This window comes from Acomys minous (genome assembly GCF_964271855.1).
Source record: "Acomys minous genome assembly, chromosome: 6".
Lineage (NCBI taxonomy): Eukaryota > Metazoa > Chordata > Mammalia > Rodentia > Muridae > Acomys > Acomys minous.
The window spans coordinates 125,371,235-125,395,471 of NC_140487.1; the positions used below are offsets into that span (position 1 = coordinate 125,371,235).

General features: G+C 44.1%; 1 protein-coding gene and 1 long non-coding RNA gene across 25 annotated transcripts in view; one reads left to right on the plus strand and one right to left on the minus strand.

Moving 5' to 3' along the window:
* LOC311598994 overlaps positions 1-5,563 on the plus strand; it is a 268,288-nt gene extending 262,725 nt beyond the window's left edge. Inside the window, exon 2 of the long non-coding RNA XR_014779747.1 lies at positions 5,435-5,563. This is a non-coding gene — a long non-coding RNA (uncharacterized lncRNA). The remainder of the gene's footprint in view (positions 1-5,434) is intronic.
* CAMTA1 (calmodulin binding transcription activator 1) overlaps positions 1-24,237 on the minus strand; it is an 838,283-nt gene that overhangs the window by 796,823 nt on the left and 17,223 nt on the right. For 23 of the 24 annotated variants that reach the window (XR_014779735.1, XR_014779736.1, XR_014779737.1 and 20 more), the window contains exons 2-3: positions 15,285-15,354; positions 9,918-10,036 (exon numbers count right to left, since the gene is read on the minus strand). Coding sequence is in view for 14 of the 24 variants with exons in the window: in XM_084784663.1 (XP_084640789.1) it covers positions 9,918-10,036; positions 15,285-15,354 (189 nt within the window). In the remaining 10 variants the exon portion in view is untranslated. The remainder of the gene's footprint in view (positions 1-9,917; positions 10,037-15,284; positions 15,355-24,237) is intronic. The other variant, XM_084784667.1, reaches the window with a different exon arrangement.

Consider the following 24,237-nt stretch of genomic DNA (forward strand, 5'->3'; position numbering starts at 1 on the left):
CTTTCTAGGAGCATCAGCATTGGGAAACTTGTGTTACATTTTAGGAGCTTTTTAAAATCTCAGCACGGTTTCATAATTAGGACGCATCTGGTAGGTTGGTGGCGGGTAGATGGGTCAGAAGGTAAGTTATTACATTTGGCTTCAGGGTTCAGATGCCTTTAGCCTCATGGGCCTGAGTGGAGAGTGAAAAAGACCACCCTCCATGCTACCTCCTTTCTAAAGGTGTCAAAAACATCAGAACATGCCTCTACATACCTGACCATACTTTAAAAGGCCTTCCTATATACAGCACTTAAGTTTTAAAAACTGCATCCAATATTATCTATATGCTCACTAAAAATAAGAAAAGGACGCTAGAAAGAAAGCTTCATCCTATTCTCTGCAGCCAAAGTCCCCAAAATAAACCTAAGCGGGGTGAAAACAGCAAACCAGAGTCTACAATCAAGGAAGAATAATTAGAATACACGTCTAGACTAAGCGTCTTCACCTGAAGAGATGCTAGACACAATCTGGTGCCCCACAAGACACAGAAACAGACACTGCAAACAGAACCAGGAGACTCCAGTGAGTCAGAGGAGCTCCAGGCAGCTCCTTCCCCACCTCAGCCCAGCTTCTCATCTGTGGAGTCACCACCATCCACAGCTCCTCAGCTCAGAAAAGGGTGGAGTGTTTTGTCCCAACTTCAGCCTTCTCCAAACTGGATTTGTACCCTAATACTTCTTAATCTCTGGAAACAGTCCAGTAAGTTATGACCTGGATCAGAAGACAATCTTCTCCAATTTCATCACCAATGCTAAACGGATACAAAAGCTTGGAATTGAGACCAAGAAATATGACCCTGGAAGACCCTGTCCACTCCTAAGTGTGCTGATCCCACTGAGGGGTGATGAAAACATTCTGGAATTCAGAAGGAACAGTTACTGCACAATTTTTGTTATTATACTAAAAACCACTAAACTGCAAACTATACAAACAAAAATAAGAGTTAAAAAAAAAAACCCTCATAATTACAAAGCAACAGTAGAACTGGGCTTTAGCTTCCCCAACTATTTCACACTCCAAACTCTGAAAGCGATAACAACCTTTCAAGACCAATCTTCAAAGGACACCATCATCTCCAACTGGAGGAGGCTGAGCAGACCAGTGCCTTACGTAACACACCTGATGAGGAACAGAGCCAAGACCAGAATGCCTTTCTATGCCAGCTCTGTATCTGCACTGGGTCTCTCAGTTCAGACTCTGTGAAATGACTACCAGGGGTCCATGAGTTTGAAGTGTTTCACATCTTAATTTATCATCTGAAACAGTAACTCCAATTACAAACATATTCTAACACAAAAATTCACTGTTCACGTTTGTGGTTTGTGATTATATTTGCCTTGGCACCCAAGAGTGTCATTTAAATTCTTGTTGGGCTAATGAGAAAATCACAGAAGTGAATTTAAGACTAAATGATGTATTTGTACCAGGGTCTAACACAGACTTACAGAAATGCTGTGCAAAGATCAGTTTCTCAGTGAAGAAATGAGGCAGAAGAACTGTAAAGCACAGGGCAGCACTACATGCCAAATTCCAAGGAACTGAGAACAAGCAGCCTGTAAGATACTAAGTAAGGCCCCAAGAGACTGTTTTGTTTTGGAAAAGCATTATTTGTCCCATGCACCAGCACTAGTCATATCGCCTTTGTTGGTTCTAAATTTCTGTGGGTGTCATGTATCTGAAACTATATTAATAGTAAAAGTTACAATTAAAATGCAACTGCAAGGCTGAGCTCCAAAACTTAAAGAATGTATTTGTCTACGGTTTTATCTATTACACTCATTCAAGATGAGCACTTACTGCGCCGTGGCTACAGGCCAGATGTTTTTCCAGGCACCACACCCTCAAGTGATACCCTAAGTGCTAAGACCTAAGCTGAGGGCATCACAGAACAATGGACCTTTAAGGAGGATTCCCTTCAACATCCATCAGATTCTGTGAGGATCACCCTCTGCAGGTGACATTATCTCTCTTGCTATCCTCAAATGAGGACATCCTACTGCTCACATCTGCATTTCAGGTTTCTGTTTTACTAGAGAAGACTCAGAAACCACCACTCCCTCTCGTCACAAAGCGACCCAAGACAAACTTCAAGGCGAACTGACTTCCCAGGTCCTCAAAGCCACCGTATCTCCTTGACTTTTCTGACCGGAGCACTGTGTGTTCCAGCTGAGCTCACACGCAAGAAGCTCCCAGAATCCTAAACGTCCCCCAAACTGTGAGCTGACATTACATAATAGACCAGCAGAGCCAATCACTGACAACTGAAGCCCTAAAACTGTAACTTTTTAAGAATATGCAAAGAAAAAATTAAAAATACAAAAGTACTGAAAAATATATGCCTACACAAAAACGATTATGGAAATTTTAAAAGAATAAGGCAGTTTTTTATTTTAAAGTGTAAATGAAACATAATAATTCCCATGGTCTTATGGTCCTTTTTGTTTTTTAAAACTAAATACAAAAAGCCAAGAAAGGTGTTCACAATTTACAAGGGTCTCCAACTATGAAAACATTAGACTCAGGTTTTCTCTGGTTATAGGCAGTGTGGAATCTTTTATCACGCGGCACTGCTTGCTTCTATCACAGATTTTTTTTTAAAGCACTAAAAATGCACCTTAGGGCCTGGAGAGTTGGCTCAGTGGTTTAGAGCATTTACCACTCTTGCAGAGAACTTGGGTTGGATTCCCAGCACCACATAGGGGCTCACAAATATACCTAAATCCAGTTCCAGAGGATCCATCCATAGTGCACATACATACATACATACATACAAGCATACACACACACACACACACACACACACACAGAGGCAAAACAATCATACATACACAATAAATATTTTTTAATGCATCTTTCACAGAAATCCTTGAAGCTGCCACCAACATGTGATGCTGCTTTAAGAATTGAGTCAGGGGTTGAAGAGATGGTTCTCAGCGGTTAGGAGCACTGACTGCTCTTCCAGAGGACCCGAGTTCAATTCCCAGCCACCACATGGCTCACAACTATCTGTAACTACTCTACCAGAGGATTTGGCACCCTCACAGAGATATACATGCAGTCAAAACACCAATGCATATGACAATTAATTAATTAATTAATGGTAACTAATTAATTACAAAGAAATTGAGTCAAAACAAGGAGGAACTACTTGTTTACTCCAGAAAAACACTGTTCTGGAAAAAAAATGATTTAAAAACAGTGGCACAGCGCAATAATTTAAACTGTGTTGGGTGAGTCTGACTCTGGAAGAATACCTTCTGGGACCTAAGCTCTAAGCTATGTTGTAAGTCAAAGAGTTAATTGGTGACTAAACAAAAGAAATTCCGCACTGGACAACACACTCCGAGCAGTAATAACTGTAATTATGAAGCAGCCATTTGCCATCAGAAACTTGCATTAGCATAATTATTTCTGGCTCTGGGCCTTAAAAATATTACCTCAGAATAAAGAAACCTTGCACTCTGCACTGGGTAAAGTAGGCATGCCTGCTATCCAAAATACTGAGCAGGCTGAGGCAGGGGGACCTTGACTTAAGCCAGCTTGGACTACAAAGTAGCCCCACCTAAGGCAAGTATAAATACATGTTCTGTGTTTCTTACATCCTCCATCCTGGAAACAAGAACCAGGCTTGGCCCCCAAGTTACACACAGGTGTAATTCCTAGTTTCCATGCACCCTGTTCATTATCTGGAGACTGCCATTTCTCATCATTAAGAGGAAAAGGACCATGTGGCAGAACATGCCTGTAATTCAGGAAGCTGAGACAGGAAGGTTGACAAACATGTAGAGCCAGCCTGGACTACAGAGCCAAGTACCAGGCCAAACAAGGCTGCACAGCAAGACTCTGACTCAAAACAAACAACAACAACAAAAAAAAATGTTAAGGGAGCCAATGAGATGGCCCAGCAGGTAAAGGCACAAAGCCTAGCAAGCTGAGTTTGATCCCCAAGACCTACAGGGCAGAAGCAGAGAACCACTTCCTCAAGCTGTCCTTCCTCCTCTACCTATGTGCATGCATGCACACACAGTCGGATGGATGGATGGATAGAGAGAGAGACAGAGAGAGAGAGACAGAGAGAGAAACAGAGAGAGAGAGAGAGACAGAGAGAGAGAGACACAAAGAGACAGAGAGAGAGAGAGAGAGAGAGAGAGAGAGAGAGAGAGGTGGAGACCGACAGATACAGACAGACCAACAGACAGATGCAGTTTTTAGGTGTGTTTGAAGAAGGGCTCTGCCCACAAAATGCCTGCTACATTCAACATGAGGAACTGAGTTCAGCCTTTCAGCACACACGTGCAAAGCTGAGCAGGGCAGCACACATCTGAAATCCTAACACTGGGAAAGAAGAGACAGAGGATGCCTGGACCTTGGTGGCCAGCTAGCCTTGCAAGCTGGTGAACTCCAGATTTAGAAAGAGACACTTATCTCACAAAGTAAAGTGAAGAGAAACTGAGGAAGACACCGGCCTCCACATATACTCATGCATACGCACACAAACATGTAACCTGCATATCCATCACACACACTAACGCAAAACTATTTCCTAAGAAATAAATGGTACTAAAATAAAATCATCATGTAAGACATTATGTACTTAAAAGGAAAAATGAATTTTAAAAGTCAAGCAATTCTATACAACAAAGAGATTACAAGTCGCTGAATAACTTCTACATCTTGAAAGAGAGTCCAGCTGGAAATGGCCATCACCTGTAACTCCTACACTTGGGACATGGAGGCAGGACAGAGGTCAAGATGCAGAGTTCAAAACCAGCCTGAGACACACGAGAATCTATCTCAAAAACAAGAAGGGGCGTCAGGAGAGCACTGAAACAAGAAGGAAGAGTAATAGTAATATAATAATAAATAATTAACAATTCTTCAGGGCAGAGGAGGAAAGAGTAAGTTCCAACACCTACAGGAGTCGCACTCCCTAGCCACTTATTTCCCAGCTCAGGACTCTGAGAACACTACTTAGCATCGCCGTACGGCACATGTCCTGTCTACACTATGAGGGTAATCAAGTAGCCTACCTCACAGGATTAATGCAAGGGTTAAGCGAGAGTATTCTTGAAGAGGAACCCACAGCATCAATACACACTGGCTTTCATGATTACTGCTGTAATCATCACCGTTGCCTCCTGTGTGGGCCTGAACCACATGAGCTACATCTAACTAAGACAAGCTGATAGATGCTTCTAGATACAACATTTCACTTCTTCTCAGTTGTAAAAATTTAAGAAGGAAAGAAAACTATACAGCCCAATGGGAAAAGTTAAAATAAGCTGGGTGTAGTGGCACACACATTTAATCCCAGCACTCGCAAAGCAGAGGCAGGCAGATCTGTAAGGTCGAGACAAGCCTGGTCTACAAAGTGAATTCCAGAGCTACACAGAAAAATACTGTTTGGTGGTGGTGGTGGTGGTGATGTGTGTGTGTGTGTGTGTGTGTGTGTGTGTGTTTGGTGGTGGTGGTGGTCATGGTGTGTGTGTGTGTGTGTGTGTGTGTGTGTGTGTGTGTGTGTAAAAGCAACTAAACTAAACCAAAAATTATGTCACCTCCTCAAAGCCTTCCTCTGAGTAATGTCCAGCCACATGAAACACGGGGAGATGAACCCACAAAACCAACCCTCTACTCACTTCCTTTCCAACTCAAGACTACATTAGAGAAGGAGCTTGCTGCCTGCACTACACTAATGTTATTTTGTTTGAGTCTTAAACTGAAAGAGGAGACAAGTAACCAGATGTATTTCAGGAGAACTTCTCTTGGCATGTGCAAGTTCTAGGGTCAACTCCCCAACACTGTAAAAACAGGACAAATTTCCTTGGATAAATAAGCAACTCAAGAAAGAAAGTTCTGGGGAGAAACAGACCAGTCAGGAAAATGCTTAGCACACATACGTAAGGTTAATCGCTAGATCCCACCAGAAAAGGCTGGGCTATGGCCAGTAAGATGGCTCCACAGTTATAGGAACCTGCCGAAAGCCTATGGATCTGAACTGAATCCTCAGAAGCCACATGGTAGATGAAAACTGATCTCTAAAAGTTGTCCTCTGAATTCCGTATGGGTACTGTGGCATGTGTACACACATAGGCACACCCACAACAAATAAATGAAATTTAAAAATTATAAAATAAAAGGTGTTTGCAATCACTGTACCAGGGGCTCACTAACCAGCCAACCTGCCCTGTCTGGCAAACTTCAGGCCTGTCTCAAAAACAGGATGATGACTAGAGAATCAAACCCGAGGCTGATCGCTAGTCTCCACACAGATGGGGGGGTGGGGGGATGTGCACATAAACATGCACTAATTACACACACACAAGAAAAATATAAGAAATGAAGCTGGGGGCTGGAGAGATGGCTGAGAGGTTAAGAGTACTATCTGCTCTTCCAGAGGTCTTGAGTTCAATTCTCAGCAACCACATGGTGGCTCACAACCATCTATAATGAGATCTGGTGCCCTCTTCTGGCCTACAGGCACATATGCAGGCAGAACATCATATACTTTAAAAAGAAATAATTTTTTTTTTAAAAAATTAAAAAAAGGAAAAGAAAAGAAGCTGGAAAGCAATTCCTACAGACCAAGACTGCTGTCTTTCCTGAGTCATTCAGCCCTTGTCTACCTACATGGCCCCCCCTCTGAAAGGAAATGCCGTTCATCTTACAATATTGTAAGATTTAGAAATGATTTGGGCTCAGAGACCAGCAACACCTGAGTGGAGACAGGCTTAACTCTCCCTGTGGCCAACATCCACAGAATGAAACTGGGTTTTCTCAAACCACAAATGTTTAAAGACAAGTCTGAGTAAAGGAATTTCTCAAAAGTACAAATGAGTCACATTGTACCGAGCAGTTTAACTGTGAGGAGGGGGTGGAGACAGAAGAATACAGTGGCTGGGGGAGGACAGCTGCCATTTCTCAGGCAACTCTGGTGCCAGTCCTGCTCTGCACAAGCTGCACTGGGTGAGATGGGACACAACTTCACCACATGCTCAGCTGCCCTCAGGCCACACGCCTCTTTCAGCATGAGCCCCGGGTCCAGGAAGTGGACCTAGAGAACTGCAGTCTTTGTACAAAAAGCTTCTCAACACGCTAACTACTTCACATGGTTCTCAAGCAGAACACAGCCATCGAGTCCACTCAGGAAGGACAATGGGCTCCTACCAGTGACACTGATGGCACTTCATTCCGTAAGCCAGCACAGGTGTTTCATGTGCAGGGCAGACTACAGGACTCTCCTCACCTGGGAACCTAAAGCCCCAGTGAGAGGTACACTCATCAGCTAGTTTTCCTTCAAGCTTCGGGGTCACCATGAAGAAGACAGGAGGAAGAGCTCAAGAAATACCCAGACAGCAAAACCAAGGAAGTTGGCGCTTCCATGACCACAATGACCACTTCCCCCTCCCTGTGGTCCAAGGCATGTTCTTTTTGTTGTTGTTTTGGGTTTTTTCTGTTTTTGTTTTTTCAAGACAGGGTTTCTCTGTGTAGCCTTGGCTGTCCTAGACTCACTTTGTAGACCAGGCTGGCCTCGAACTCACAGTGGTTCACCTGCCTCTGCCTCCCGAGTGCTGGGATTAAAGGCGTGCCTCAAGCCATGCTCTTAACACACAGGAACAGAGTGTGGGGGCCTGTCACCACAGGCACCCTAGAACTAACGGCTCCCACCTAAGCCTTCCACCTTCACACTGAGCAGTCTTCTAGTTCTTCTAAAGCCAAGAAATAAAGATGTCCTCAGCCTCCAGAACTACAAGCCAACCTTTAAACCCAGTTTTAACTCAGAGCTCCTGTCAGCATTGAGTTGACAAATCACCACAAGAAATAATGGCTAGAGAGGGCAGCAGGCAGCGGTCCGTCAGCTATGCTGTCTCCTCCTCCACACCCTCAGCAACCTGGGCCCCTCTGTGCTTGCTGCTGCAGCAACACCTGCACACAACAATCTACCTTTTCGAGTCCTGCAGTTCCATATTTGAGCAGTCGGAAAGGGTCAACAACAGCCATCCACGCACAGGAGAAACACCCTCTCTAATCACATCCTCCTCCACCACGCTGCACATGGTGGCTCATGCCTGTGATGGCCATTTGGAAGGCTAAGGCGGGAGGACCAAGAGCTCAAGGCCAATCTGGAAAATGTAGCAAGACCTAGTCTTGCGCACACACAGACACACAGAAAGTCCTTGATCAGTGTCTTATAACATAGCTAATATGCTAGAAAGTGGAGTGTGTATATAATTCAGACTTAGAAGCAAATAAATATGTAAAAGATGAAAGAACTTGCCTAAAAGTTTAAAGCACCAAAGTAAGTTTATGTACCAGCTCAGCCTCAGTCAGCCACAGTCCCTTCTGCAACTTGGGAGAACACCATCAGACACTCTGACCTCACCTCTCACTACAGAGCACACTTACAGTGCCAGTTTCTAGGAAACACTTACTGGAGAGCATGCCTAATTTTATGTCTTTTGTGACAATTATAAACTAGAGCTAAAGCATAAAAATGTGGCGTCCAGGCTGTCTCAGGGAGCATCAAGATACACTGAGTTTCTTTCTGTGTGACTCCTAAGCTAGGAGAGAATTCCTGCAGAGCTTCAAAGTCTACTGTACTGTTGACGGTCCATGACTAAGATGAATTTTCAGCATATTTACTGTTTTTCAGGTCTAAAATACAAAATCCTTAATAAATAAAGCATGCTAGTTAGAACCAGAGGCGTCTAAGCTAATGCTGACCGTGATAAAGCTGCTGTCCCTGCAGAGCAAGAGCAGTGAGAGTAAGCGCTGCCCATGCCCGAGAGGAGGACACACACCTCAGAAGACCTACTAGTTGAGACGAAGCCACAAAGGTTAAGGTTCCAGTGAGGATTTAAGACTGTAGCTTGTGCAAATAAGGAGATTCATGCCACAGCCTCCCAGGGCTCAAAACAGAGTCAAGATGAAGTCTTAATACACATCACAGTTCCTGATCATAACCTGTCAACCAGGAGTAAAGAGCTGCACTTTAAGCTAACTTACAAGTAAACAGTGAGGCAACAACACAGATGGATTTATGCTCGTGTGGGCGTAACCAGTAACCTAAAATGTGGACTCAACAATGCAGCTCACAGCTGATAGACACACACTCTGCTCTCACTACCACAGTAATTGTATGTCACCTCACACGGAGATGGTTAGTACCCAGTTTCTAACACCACAAATGGCTATTGCCATACCTTAAACACTGAGATTTCAGACTAAAACTTCAGGCAGCCAACAATGCACTACAAATATTGAGATCCCCAAATTAAAATTAAGGAAAAGAAAGAAAAAGAACAAAAGAAAAAAGGAAAATCTGCCCAAGAAGATAAACTTCCCTTCTAGCTACTCCATCAACCTACTCTCTATCTGGACGGTAAATATGTGGCCTATAACCTGGCCTGCAGTCCTAACAGACACTCCTATCAGTAAGGCAAAGCAGTCAGTATGTGAAACAAACTCTTTCTTCACCCAAGGACTGTCCCCAGCGCTACAGACTTGACATTTCCAGAGCACTGTTTTCTATGAAGCACTGCAACTGTAGTCATTTCTTTGTGACAGCACAGAACTCATGCTGCCCTGCAAGGCAGGCAGATAAACCACCAGACACGAGATGCCAGGGCGAGGAGACACAGCGACGCTCGTGCTGCGTTAGTGGGCTCACGTGCAGTCTACAGCGCAGTGCAAGCTGAGCACCAGGCAGCCCAAGACACAAGTTAGTTGTGTCAACTCAAGATTAAGAATTCTTTTCATTAACATTTTTCTTGTTCCATCTGTTGAGTTTAAAGCTAGTACAAAGTAGTTCTACACAAACCACCCTAAAAAGCCCAACCGTAAAGATAGTACAGCCTTAAAAATTGAAATGTATCTACCTCGTTAGTGTTCCAGCGGTGCCTCTCTTTGGGTAAACTTGAACATTTCGGCAGACACTCAAGCAGCTTTTTCGGTAAAAAGATTTTTACATGACTACTATTGCTGTTCCCATGATCATCTATAAAGAAGAAAACAATAAATTCAGAGAAAGAAAGAGAAGGCCTCCCCTTAGTGCACTGACCAGGTCACAAGCCACAGCTCCTCGTGGGGCTCAGAAGGCCTCTAATCCTCTTACTTCCTCATCTACACACTCTGGGTGGTCGGCACCAGGCAGCTGCCTGTGAGGCTCAGACACAGACTGAACTTTACTCCTTCACACCCAAGCCGACTGGAAGACCCCAGATTACAAAATTACTTAACCTCTCAAAATCCAGAAACTTAACAAGTTAAAAGTTTCATGATTTTTAAGTTTGAAGAATTAAAATTAAATGTGACTTTTATTCATAAACTAAATATTGCTTTGTCTGCTTGAGTACAAATGAGATTTACCCCTTCTAAAGGGAAATCACAAAGTTATAAGGAATTTATGCCTGTAGCTGACTGATAAGTAATACAGAAGCTGGCCTTTCTAGGCTCCACCTTAGAAAACAACAAAAACAATAACAAACAAAAAATATCACTATAATTAAGTTGATTTCCACGTATATATCTGCAGAATTAGTGTGGTTCATCAAATGTAGCTCCTTCTAAATGAGTCAGGGAATCTATTACTTCTAGAATAGACAGCAAGTCTGACTAGATGCGTCACAGATCGTTCCTTTATACAGCATTTACTCCCATCATTTATTTACATACCATTTACTTTCCCCTCCTGTAAAGCAGCCCCTTTCCCTGCCTCCAAACTCACTGCCAGTTGCGGCAAATTCCAGCCAGAGTTTCAAATTACCCACTCCAATTTTTTACGCTAATTGACTCTCCAGTCCACACCTGAGGGGCCGGCATATTACAGTGTTAGACTCACGCTGCTCCAGTCAAGGGTGAGCTCATCAGCCTTCACAGTACCAGTAAGACAACAAAAACACCCACCCCTGGGCAGCCTCTGCTTCTTTCTGCCTGTGTGATGTTAGGTAAGTTACTTAGTGTTTCCAGTTTTCCCACATCATGAATCAGAGAATTAGAAATCATTTAATCCTTCCTTCAGTAGAAATTTCCATAAAATTGAGGGTCCTTCAGCAAGAACACGCCTCAGCAGTCAGCGGCCTGTGCGATGTCTAAGGCGCTATCTGATACTACGGGCAGTGAGAGACAGCCACTCATTTGTCCAGCTACCTGTGTGCTCCAATTCAATGCTATCTTTTAAGGGTAAATAAGACAACTACAAAACTTTTCTAAGGTCACAATATTTTTTCCCAAACATTTCTCATCTGATTAACATGTTTTTTGTTCTTGTGGAAAAGGTCAGAAGAAGTAAGTATTGAGCACAAAAATAGTCTGAGATAATCTACCACATCACAGAATATTTTATAGGGATTAACTTGAGAGTCTTAGCCTACTAGTCTTTTTTGGTCCATGAAATATGCAGACAATTGTGTGTCTATAGCAGTGAGAAAAATATATAACACTGTTCTTAGGAATTGAAATTTTAAAAGTAATACCAACTTAAGATTAAACTTAAAAAATATTGTTTAAAACCAAAAGGAACTCAACTCAGAGAAAAATGGTAGGGTGTTCCTATTAATTGCTCGCTATAAAACCTTTGTAATTTCATGTACGCACCGTGCTCCCTACACTCCATCAGGGAGGTACATGGACCATAGAACTTCAAGGCACAGAAGACAAAGTCACATGAGGCTTTACCTTCTCGTTCTCCACCCCAGTGTGGTTTGACAGTCATTCTCCCCACCCCCTCAAAAAAAAAAATGTGAAATACACAGTTTTGAAAGTAGAAGTGAAATTCTAAAATCTATATTCTATTCAATAAATATGGGGTATTTTATGAAAATAGCAATAGGATAGCACTCACTCAGTGCAGAGTATGCCTAGTATGAGCAGTCATCTTCCTGAGAAAGCTATTTAAAGCAGAACAGAATATTAAATCCTAGTTTCTATTTCCATTTGTGGTCACAACCGATACTAAATTTCTGTCCCATTAGCCTCTAAGAAATCTGGCTGCCAGCAGTAGAGTGAGTGAGTGAGTGTGTGTGTGTGTGTGTGTGTGTGTGTGTGTGTGTGTGTTAGAGAGACAGGCAAAGACAGAATGTTGAGTGTGTATGAGTGTGAGAGGGCATGCTGAATGTGTGTGTGCAAATGTTGAATTATGTGTGAGAGAAATGTTGTATGTGTATGAATATTTATGTGAGAGAGAATGTTGAGTGTGTGTGTGAAAAGGAGAATGTTGAGTAGCTGGGCGGTGGTGGCACACACCTTTAATCCCAGCACTCGGAAGGCAGAGGCAGGCGGATCTCTGTGAGTTCGAGGTCAGCCTGGTCTACAAAGTGAGTCCAGGACAGCCAAGACTACACAGAGAAACCCTGTCTCGAAAAACAAAACAACAAAAATCTACTGAAGCACTATCTTAGAGGTTGGAAAACTGGCTCAGAAGTTAAGAGCACTGGCTGCTCTCCCAGAGGACCCAGGTGCAAATTACTGCACCCACACAGCAGCTCACACCTTTACACAGATATACATGTAGGCAAAACACCAATGCACACAAAATAGAAATAAATGTATAAAAAAGAATGTTGAGTATGCATTGAGAGAATGAACACTGAGTGTGTCTTGAGTGTGTATCTACTGAGCTTATATGTGTGAGAAAGTGTATGGGTATGTTCCTGTTCTCCACAGTGCAACTGCTTGAGGGTTTCACTCTGATAACAGCTGAGACAGTGGAGAGTGGACCCAATGGCAACAACGTAAGAGAAAAAGCATAATACAATGTGAGCCCTGTCTCTCTAAATCGCAGTTCCACCATAGCGACTGTACAGCAAGGGCTGCAGGACAGGCCAACAGGTCCCTTTGCTCTGATTTTAAACTGCACCATTTCCAGAATTATAGGTTCATGCCAAGCACAAGGCAGGTGCTCTCAGGAATCATAATGATGGGTGCATGCCCCCTCCTAGCTTCTGAAGAAGCAAGTTTAATAGTGGGCAGAGTCATAACTGAAGAGGGGTACTGCTAACCTCAGATGCTTCACACTTGAGGGCAGGCTTAGCACTTGGCAGGCTGCTCACCTGGCCTGGAAGCACAGAGTCCTAGGTTCAGCCCCCAACACCAGAAGAAAATAATCCAACTTCAGTATTTCTAGTTAAAGTATAGTAATTAAAAAAAAACAAAACTTTTTTTTACATTGGAACAGAAGTGTTCGCATACTGATACTGCATAAAAATGTGATTTTAATTAAAAGCTCCTGTTTAATGTTTTTAGAGTAGCTGTAAATGATTAAATAACCGAACATATGTGCCAGTTTTTAAATCCCAGTAATAGTATCTTAACAATAAAACTAAGGTATAAACTGGTTTCAAGCGTACCTCCATATTCAAGCCAAGCCGTTAAACTTTGACACTGCCAAGTGGGAGTGTCACCTGAACGACAGGCAAGCACTTCATTATCGTTGTCTAGCACAAACGCATGATACATGACTTCACAATATAATTTCCTAACCTACTTCACAATAAAAATGTAACCGGTGGGGCTCTTGAAATTGACAGACGATGTGCTTGGCTGACAGCTATAATTCTAGAGAATGAGCCATCCTTTCTAGTCAACCTTCAAATATTTTCTAAATGATAATTTTAGATTCACAGTGTAATTTAGCTAAATCTTTCTAAAATGTACAAAAATGTTCACTCAGCTAATTGAATTCTAACCTTCAGTTCTGGTTCTAAAAATTGAGATTCACATTGCCAAATCTTTGACTCAAATCCAAATAAATGCATTTGGCCTGTTTCTAGGGTGCTCTGATTTCTGCAAGCTAAGTCATAAGTATATTAACTAGATTAGCCTGGTAATGATATCTCCATTGTCTTTCCACTTAGAATAAAAATAAACCAGTTTGGGGCCAGTGAACAATGAGAACATCTTTACACAGGTGAGGTGATGGTGATGGTGACGCGTCAGTCTCTAGACCTCTAGAAAGAACACCACCCGCTCTGTAGCAGCAGCAAGTCCAACTGCTAACTCTTATGGGGACATGTGATCAACAGTGTGAAGAGCAAAAATTAAAAGGAAGCTCCACACTTCTGTTTGGCTCTAATTATTATGTGCTTAGCTTTAATTAGTGGGATCAGAACTGGCTCAGGGAAACAAGCACACACTGGCGCGTTCCCACACGGCACTCACAGCAACACACTGCCATGACTAACCTGAGACCTTCCGATTCCTGTCACTCAAACAAGCAGTAACAAAGCACTGACTGTGTGCAGAGTGCTGGTCAGAGCAGGTGCTATGAAGAAAACAAAACCCAACTGTAATTCTCCAAAAGGAGTTTTAACAGTTAAAAAAATATTGCTAATTTTGAAGTAGCATTACTGGTTTTGTTATTTAACAACCTCTTTCCCCTCTTCATGGAGTTGTGTAAGTACCACTGTGTCACATGTCATTGCATCCCTGGTCCAGGTTTAAGGTTACTCAATAAGCCAGGTTCTGTAAACCCCTATTCATTCTACAATTACATTTCATATAAAATACGGGGTAGGAACAGACAAAGCAAAGCCTGGAAGAAGCCTTGCACAGAATGGCACCTGTACTCTACTTCACTCAACTTCAACTTTAGCAAAGGTGATCAGGTTTCTATTACTGAACAGGAGGCAGACATTCCTGGAGGTCTGCTCTAACACACCAGGCACCCAGACAGGATTTATACTAGGCTCCCTTTAATGTTCATGAGAAACTGTGACATTTTAATCACCCCCACTCTACAGATAAGAACTTGAAGGTTCAGACCAATTTGGCCACGATCCACTGTTACAAGGAGCTCAAATGAGATTCAGAAGATCTCCAGCTCCCGCACACCAGCTCGTCCTGCCCTGCATCACCCTGCAGACTCCACAGCTGGACAAGTGCTGCACTGACACCAGCATTGCAGGGCTGTAACCTCTCGGTGTGGCTGAATCCACTGCTTTGAACCCTTACAGAAAGCTCATGAGGCGAGCACTGTTGTGTTGCCTTGAAGGACTGAGTAACTCATCTAAGATCACACAGCAGCAAAAGGCAGAAGGCGGCCAGGGCCTCCCGGTCCAGGGCCTCCCGGTCCAGGGCCTCCCGGTCCAGGGCCTCCCGGTCCAGGGCCTCCCGGTCCAGGGCCTCCCGGTCCAGGGCCTCCCGGTCCAGGGCCTCCCGGTCCAGGGCTGTCTTCCCCACACTGGGACGGAGTTGCTCTGGCTGCCAGGCCCACCCATTCCTGTAAGTCAAAAGCTTTCAAATCCTACCTTCTATAGGTGGCACGGTGTTGAGAACACAGTAGGTGCTAGTTCCGCAGAATACACTTTGGGAAACGCTCTAAGGAAACAGAAAATAAAATGTAAAACTAATCTTTGAAAGAGACATATTCTGGCTCTTTTGTGATATTCCTGCCAAAGATGCAAAACCTGAATCTAACCATGAGGCAACATCCGATAAATCCGAATGTGAGCATCCACAGAATGACTGGCCTAGGGTCTTTCAATGCCAAGGTTTCGCAAGTGAGACAGACAACCACTGACAGCCATCTGTGACCAAGGAGAGTGAAGAGGCTACTGAATATGCCCCAGGGTTCTTACTGGATTGTTTTAACAATGGTCAAACTGAGATGGGATTTGAGGGGTTGTGCTTTAGAAGTGTCTCAGTGCTAACTTCCACGTTGTGGCTGCTGTAGTTAAGGAGGGCAGCATGCTTGTTTGGGAGATACTACAAATACTACAGCATTTGAGAGTGGTAGAGACACTGGCATGTGATCTGCAAATGGCTCAGAGGTAACAGTGCTTTGCACTGTGGCCTGAAAAGCACATGTGACAACATGAGAACGTGCATTGCCTGTGTGGGTTTTAATAGAGTGTGCACTCTAAGAAGCAGTGTCCGCGACATCTTTATCTGCAGTCAATATCAACATTACTAATCACATCCCAGCAATGCACTCAACACCTAACTCAAACCAAGACTCAACTAGCGCCACACAGCTCATGTAGGGAAACAAGAGGAGGAGGTCAGAAGGCTTTGTCTCTGAGGCCAAGTCACTTCATTCAAACAAAGTTCAAGTTTTCATACATAAACTTATACAGGGAGAACTTTTAAAAAGAGAAAAAATTCGGGTCTCTCCAGTCAATTATTTTCAGTCCAAGGAATAACTTCTTGTTTGGCTGCAATACTAACTGAGATTTTATATTATCAATCATACATTATGAAGTATATTTTTTTACAGTAAGAAAAACCAAAGATAGCTTCATGTTCAGCAGTCACCCAAAGCACTGTATATCTGAAGCACAAAGATTTCGGTTCCATCATTTTCTAGCTGTCCTTAGGAAGTAACTGAGCATCTGTGCCGTGTCACCACAGAAAGACAAGGCGGCACCTTCTCCTATGATGGCACTCTCCTCTCCCCTCTCCTCCACTACCACACTCAACTACCACACCATCTTCACAAACACCACTGTTATTACCTTAACAGGACATCTTTAACAAGTGTAACATTTTCTAAGAGCAAAGAAGTTGCCTGACTAAACTTGACTTTTGTCTCTGCAGAGTCTCAGAAGTGCACACGACAGCGCTGCCCCATAACACAACTCCTACACCCAGAAGAGCTATCAGCTCCTTAACTCTTTCTCTCTGGTGGCTGAAAACTTCTCCAGGACTTTCACTGTCCTTTTCCATTTGACCTAACCAACAGTGTCAACCTATAATGTTAGCTGTAATGACAACCTCTGCAAACATCTACATCCAGGGACCATCCCTACAAATTAAAGACTAGCACCTGATGTTAGAACTATCCACCACACAGGCAGAGAGTCACAAGACATCATGAAAGATGGGAGAAGTGAGGTAAGCAAGACCCATCCTGCTCTCATATATGCCAGCCTGCATGCAAGCAAGCCTACCAGCCACACAAAGACAACTGTTTCACATTCGAAGTTTAACACGTTCTGCCTACTACCAAAGCTAATTAACATTAAGGGAGGCTACTACTCGGGACTTCTTGACAGTCTCAAATCAAAGGTTTTTAAATCACTAGTGTTTGGTGAGACACACTAGCATAAAGGGCCTTACAAACAGAACTCAATCACACTCCCTCCACAGCACTGGCTTCATACGGTTCCCAGCTGATTTAACCAGAAAAGAACTTGCATAACATGGAAGCAAAATCTTGTTAACTTGAACCTCAAACCTCCAGGTTCTCAAAGCAAATAGGCCACTGCACAAGACAACGGGAACAAGACAGACAGACAGACACCTTGACCACAATCTCCTGTGCTGGGCTCCACTCAAAGGACTTTCACAGGACACATGAGCACCATCTCCAGATGCCTCTCTACAACAGTGCAGTGGCTTAGCCAAAGGAAGGAAGGCTAGTCCCAAGGTTTGCAGAGCTAGAGCCATCCATCCTTGGTTCCCCACTCACTGCTGACAATTCAGGACAAATCACTGCCAAAGGGGCAGCACTGCAGCATGGGAAAGCAGAGATCTGAATCCAGATCCACCCACAGCAGTGTGTGTCCTGCTGCTCCACCAGGCTGACGGGCCTTCAGGAAGCCTCTAGAGGCAGGATTAGGCAGCCCTGGTCAGAAACAGCCTATTGCTCTCACAGCACACATGTCTCTCTACTGTACCCCCTTCAATTTGGTCTACAAATGTGAAAGGAGAACATGCCACAAGCCAGACACTGCAGAGCTGAGAGCCAACAGTGAACAAAGGCACCCTACCTCCTCAAGGGACATGGTAGAGGGATAAGGCAAACTGACCCTAAGTGAGCTGCTTTACATTCATTGTGGTAAATGCACACTATTGTAAGAGCTCAAAAGGACTGTTCTCCATGGCTCCTGAACATGTAACTATTGGAGCATAAAAAAATAAAAAATAAAAAAGCACTTGATGACAATCATGTAGAAATCTGGATTCCACTGTCACCAGTGTCAACTTGGGAGATTTCATGCGCAGGATGCAGTCTGACCAATGAGGGCAGACTATCTATGAAGGAGACCCATCCAACCATCTTTTGTGCAGGTTCACAAATGGCCACACAATGGGAAATAAACACGACTCTGGGCAACCACTCTTTCTCTGCTTCCTCAAGTAAAATGAGAGGGGGACCTTGAATGTGACTTCTCCAACTTTCCCTTCACATCAGTAGTCTGAGGGGCTTGTTCAAACCTGAGTTCTGATCCATGAGTCTCTATGGAGTCAGAACTCCTTCTCTAACAAGCCCTAGAGACACCAATGCTTGACCATCAGGAACCTGATTACCAACCTCAGATATCAGGACTTAGAACATAGATCCTCTGGTCCTGGCACTCTTCAACTACCTAACTCTATGGACTAAAAATGTTTTTTAAACTATGCCAGAATGTCCAAACAGCAAAATTAAGAAGAAACTACAGGAAATGTAACTCACTTGCACACAGTGCCCAGTACATGCCAGGAGTACCCAAAGGGGGCACTGCAGAGCTGTTTCAAATGCCTGCAGAAGCTAAACAGTCTAGGTGAAGAGGTAGCACTGAAAAAAATATACATAATAAGAACATCAGACATGGCTATGTCAGGGCTGACAGCTGTGTAAACACAGAGCTACCAATGCAGGAAGAATGGGGCAAGAACTGTCTCCTTTACTGTGTCTTTTCAGAGTCCAGGCACTTTTGCCATATGGGCACATAGTCTTTGGATGAATTAATGAAATAAAACACTATACAATAAGTGACTAACATCCTTGAAAGAGAGAAGTGACAAGAGGAAAGCTCTTTACAGCCTTTGGAAGAAACACTGAGAATGTTAAAGCTAGCTAAGGCTCTACAAAGCTTATTAAATCAAAGGGGAGAGCAGCCATATTAAATGCAGTTAACCACTGTCTCAGTTACAAGTGATACATCAAACATTTTTGTCACCTGCTCTATCAAGACTTGGGCTGGCTCTTGAAAACCTACAGGCACGCATCTAAGTAACGAGATTAAAGAGAATGTGCCTGTTAGCACCTCCCCAGTCTCACAGGGCACTCTAGGCACGGTGTCTCATGAGTAAGGCCAAGTAACTTATAAACCATAAGCTCAGACACCATCCACCATCTTACATGTACACTAGCACATGCACAAGTCTCGAGCAGGAGTCTCTGTGTGCAAAAGGCTCACCTACAAGCAGCAGCTCTGGCACCCATCCCCTTTCTATCCCACAACAGGGACTTCCTGGGTCTCTGGGCCCCTCTGCACTGAGACAGACGGGACGGTACATACTGATGACCCGATAGTCTAGGAACCTGGTCAGAAGAGGCTCGCTCCCCTGCTCTCACTCCACTGGTGAGAACTGGCCACAAAGCCATTCCTAACTGCAGCAGAGAAAGACCTAGAAAACGAAGCTCTCAAGACCCACTGGCAATCTCAGCATAATGCTATCTGTAAACTGCCTTTATTAACAGAAGACTCGCTTCTTTTAGAAATGTCTTCAACTATCCTACACCACCACCTTTAATTCCTAGGTCACTCTGCATCCAAAGCCAATCTAGTAGTTTTTCTACTCTGATAAAGACTTTCTAACATACTCAAAGTCTGACTGCATATCAACGGCACCCTTGAAGGGATGACTGTCTAGCCTGCTCATTCCACTATCTGCAGTGCTTCATTTAAAAGAAGGGCAGGTATTTGTGGTATTCATAAATGAACACTATTTCCAAGAGTTCATGGAAAGGAAATAGCAATGCCCTGGGCTTCACTCAGGCCTTCTGCCTCTGCCAACACAACCCAGCCACACCCCACCCTGTTGTTCTCAGACACTGCTCTGAGGTGCTGATCCTTGGCACTCCTACCCCACATAGGAGCACATTAGTAGCCATGAACTCTCAGCCCAGCTATGCTGTGGACATTTTTTAGAACAAGTCATGTCTCTTTATTCATTCAAGAAACTGGACAAAATGAATTGTCACGGACACTAAGAGCCAATATTAAATTTCTGGCTACAGTACAAGCCTGCTAAATAAGAAAAGTGTAAGATCTGTCAAAAGGCACACTTTGGAGACATTCCATGAAACCGGGCAAATGACATCTGAGACTGTAGAACCAACACAAGATGCTTTATTCTTCCTGGACTACAGTGGGGGACACGGGGGCTGTATGTGGAACAGCACAAAAATACACTGAGCTTATTTATCTTAACACCTTCCCACAAAGTCCGAAATGTCCTAAGGGCTACGGTTCTACCATAACCCTTACACACTCCGGAAGGACAGAGACGAAGCCAAGGCAAACACCTGCACCAAAGGGGCAAGCCTAGAAGGCAGCTCTTCCTTCTCCCAGCAGACAAGATAAACCAATGAGACACCAGCTGCTAAGGGAGCTGGAGAACTGAAGAGAGACTCTAACAGAGTTGGATTCAAAGATAAGCAAGTGTCGAGGACAGACCACAGCTTCTCAGAACGAGTTTTGGAATGCAACCAGCCTAATGTTCACGCAGCCAGAGAAATCAGGTTGATTCACCATGACAAGTGATGTGTGTAGGGTATAACGTCATCTCAGAATGTTTGGAGGGATCTCTACAGACGTGAATCATTACTGTTGTAATTCTTATAAGCTTAATTTGCCCAGTAAACAAGTATATTCAACAGTCTGAAAACAGTACTTAATAGCAGTCTCATTTGTACAAACATCCATACTCCAATAGAACATGTTCTGGAAACAACCATGTAAGATCTAAAATGACCCTGTGTTAGTGATTCTTACAAACTCCTCAGAGACAGATATGAAATGTCGGCAGAATCATCCAGGCCCTCCATCTGCACTGGCTGGTTTTGTGTGTCAACTTGATGCAAACTAGAGTCATCAGAGAGGAAGGAGCCGCAGTTGAGGAAATGCCTCCCTGAGATGCAGACAAGGAATTTCCCCAATTAGGGATCAATGGGGGAAGGGCCAGCCCTTTGTGGGTGGTGTCGCCGCTGGGCTGGTGGTCCTGAGCTCTATAATAAAGCAAGCAGCACCTCTCCCTGTCCTCTGCACCAGCTCCTGCCTCCAGGTTCCTGACCTGACTTCCTTTGGTGATGAACAGCAATGTGCAAGTATAAGCTGAATAAACCCTGGTCTCTGCAACTTGCATGGAGTTCATGGTGTTTCACTGCAGCAATAGAAATCCTAATTGTATCAGCATAGTGTGGTATTGTTGTGGCAGACCTGACCATCTTCAGGGGAGACTGTAGACAGACTTTGGAACTTTGGGCCAGAAAAAGCCACTAAGAGTGAGGATGGGAAACCTCAGTGGGATGCTCTTATGGGAGCCTGGAAGATAAAAACTTTAAGAGGCGTGCAGACGGTGGAGGCCTGGCTTTGTGAAGTTTCAGAGGAAAGTTTAAAGGCTCTGTTAGGACATTTGCTATTCTGAATTAAGATTCTATCATTCGGATCAGCTTGGGCTGAAGAGTCAGCGTGATGAACAAGAGACCAGCACCACTGAGGTGAACCCTTTGTATTACTGGGACAATTGATGCTGGTCAGCTGGAGCTGAGAAGAGAGCAGCATCCCTGAGGTGAGATCTTCTGGACAGTGTCTCCTGAGAGCACAGAGAAGCTGTGCTCCAGAACTGGACTAGGTCTTATCTCCTGCTGGCAGCTGAACGTGGTGGCAGTGTAAGAGTACCCAGGAATGAAGGAGTCATGCAGAGAAGTTGAGGTTTGGTACTGTAAAGAGAGCTCAGGAGCGGCAATGGTGAAGTACACATGTTGCAGCAGAAGACTGCAGTGTACCATGGGATGACACTAAGAGCAGCAGCAGCAGTGGAGGGAGCCAGCTGGAGCCTAGAAGACACGCTGTGTGTGCTGCTGGAGAAGTGGCCCAAGACCTTTGGAGGAATCCAGAAGATTGTGAATGGATCTCAGACATTAGATGGCTGGAGTTTGATTTAGCTTTGATTTGATTTTGACTATGCCCTGATTTTTCCCTCTTGAAGTAAGAACATATTTGATTCCGTTTTTTATTTTACTGGAGCCCACAATTGAGACTTTGAATTTTAAAAGAAATTGGGTATTTTAAAGGGATTGAAATTTTTAATGTGTTTGAATTTATAAAGACTGTGGGACTTTTTAAAGTTATTTATAGTTTTAATATGAGATCTTAGAGATGAGTAAGAAAGGGAGGGTTGTGGCTTAATAGTGATGTGTTTGTGTGTCAAGCTGACAAGGGGTCAGGTGTACTGGCTGGTTTTGTGTCAAGTTGACACAGGCTGGAGTCACCAGAGAGGAAGGAGCCTCAGCTGAGGCAATGTCTCCCTGAGATCCAGCTGAAAGGCATTTTCTCAATTAGGGATCAAAGATGACACACCCATCCCTTTGTGGGTGGTGCCATCCCTGGGCTGGTGGTCCTGGATTCTATAAGAAAGCCAGCTGAGCAAGCCAGGGGGAGCAATGCAGTAAGAAGTCCCTTCCCTGTCCTCTGCATCAGCCCCTGCACTCAGGTTCCTGCCCTGACTGAATTCCTGTCTGACTTCCTTTGGTGATGAACAGCAAACAATGTAGAAGCATAAGCTGAGTAAATCCTCTCCTCCCAGCCTGTTCTCTGTTCGTGGTGTTTGCTGCAGTAGAGAAACCCTAACTAAGACACCACCTAACACACTTCATCACGTCACAAGTGCCATCTCACAGAAATCTTAATTCACTCCTACAGGTAATAGCAGACATTATGGACATTCTAGAAAAAGGAAGAGAGCAATCATCCTTGCTCCCTGGTGACGAGACAGGCTGCCTGCACAGCTCCTGCCCTCCACAGGACTTGGGAATGCTGCCCTGCTGCCCCACTAAGGAAGTTCCCAGAGTTGGAGCAGGAAAAGCGAAGAGGCTTAAAACCAAGCATGCTCAGTGCTGATCTGTCTAGAGATCCACAGAATTCTCAGGCATTTTCTCGCTAAGGAGCCACTCCACTCATAGCCTAATACTACAGCCCCCAAACTAAAGCTAAAGGAGAGAGAGACAGTGTTTCCACAAAAGCAGTGGGGCACAGGCCAAGACAATGGCAGACACAACTGCCCCAGCTAGTGGAGTATGGAATCCACCTCAACGTGAACACAGCAGAGCTAGGAAGGAAGCCAAGGCACACTGGGAAAGCCAAAGAGGCTTTTACAGAGTCAGTGTGCATCACCTCACCTACTTTACTGAGAAAAGTGGCTCTCGACCCACATTCCTAGCATGGTTACCATTAAACTCCTCAAAGTTCCAACAGGCTTACTTATCAGACTAGCCAGCCCAGGAAGGTCAGAGGCAGCAGAGAAGAAAGAGAGAGACAGTGCTGAAATCCCACATGCAGCAGAAGCCAGAGTGCCAGGACAGCAAGGACAGCTTTTGTTTGTTTTTTAAAACAATAAAAACTGAACACACGGCTTAAAAAGGTACAGCAGCTTGGGCTCATCTGCCATAAAAGCAAACGCTCCACTCACAAGGCCCAAAAATAGCACAGTATTTAACACAGCCCAGTTCCATAACCTATGTCTATCACAATGAAACCAAGTGAGCAAAGAAGATGCCACAAATTCCACACATTCTATATATTATCAGAGCAAAGAGCAACCTCGTTCGTCTCTTTGTTTGACATATAAAATATATCCAAACGGACTGACTCATTTCAGCCTCAACTGCACCCTGATACAGGAGGAGGAGACACCTGAATTGGCCAGGAACCTCAGGTAAACAAGTCTACTTATAACAAGGAAGATTCTCATCAGGGCCAGGGACAGTGATGTTAATGACATGAAAAGTGACATAGAAAAGCATCACCATATGGCCACATCCTAACCTTCACCTGCAACACCGCCTCCATAACTCTCATCACCACAAGCTCCCATCCTACCATCTACATCCACAAGGCCTCCATTTGAAGCTCTGCCCTAACGTCGCCTAGTCACAATCGCCCTCCCTCGCTACTATAGGAAGCAAATTTCATGATGGACCTTTTTGTTGTTACCTAGATCTTCTTAACTTGCTGATTGATGAAAGAAAATGCCAAGTAGGAGAGGCTCATTAACAGGAATTGAGGGTAGCCTCCCATTAAGTGAATCCTCAGATGACCCTGGGAGCTGAGAAGCCAAGTCTCCAGCTGAAGCTTCACATGAGAGCCCAACCCTGACTAACACTGAAATGCTGTGTTCATGAGGCCCTAGGCAGAACTTAGCCATGCCCTTCTGAACTCCAGACCCAAAAGGAATCCTGGGGTAATAGCTGTCATGCTTTAAGAGGCA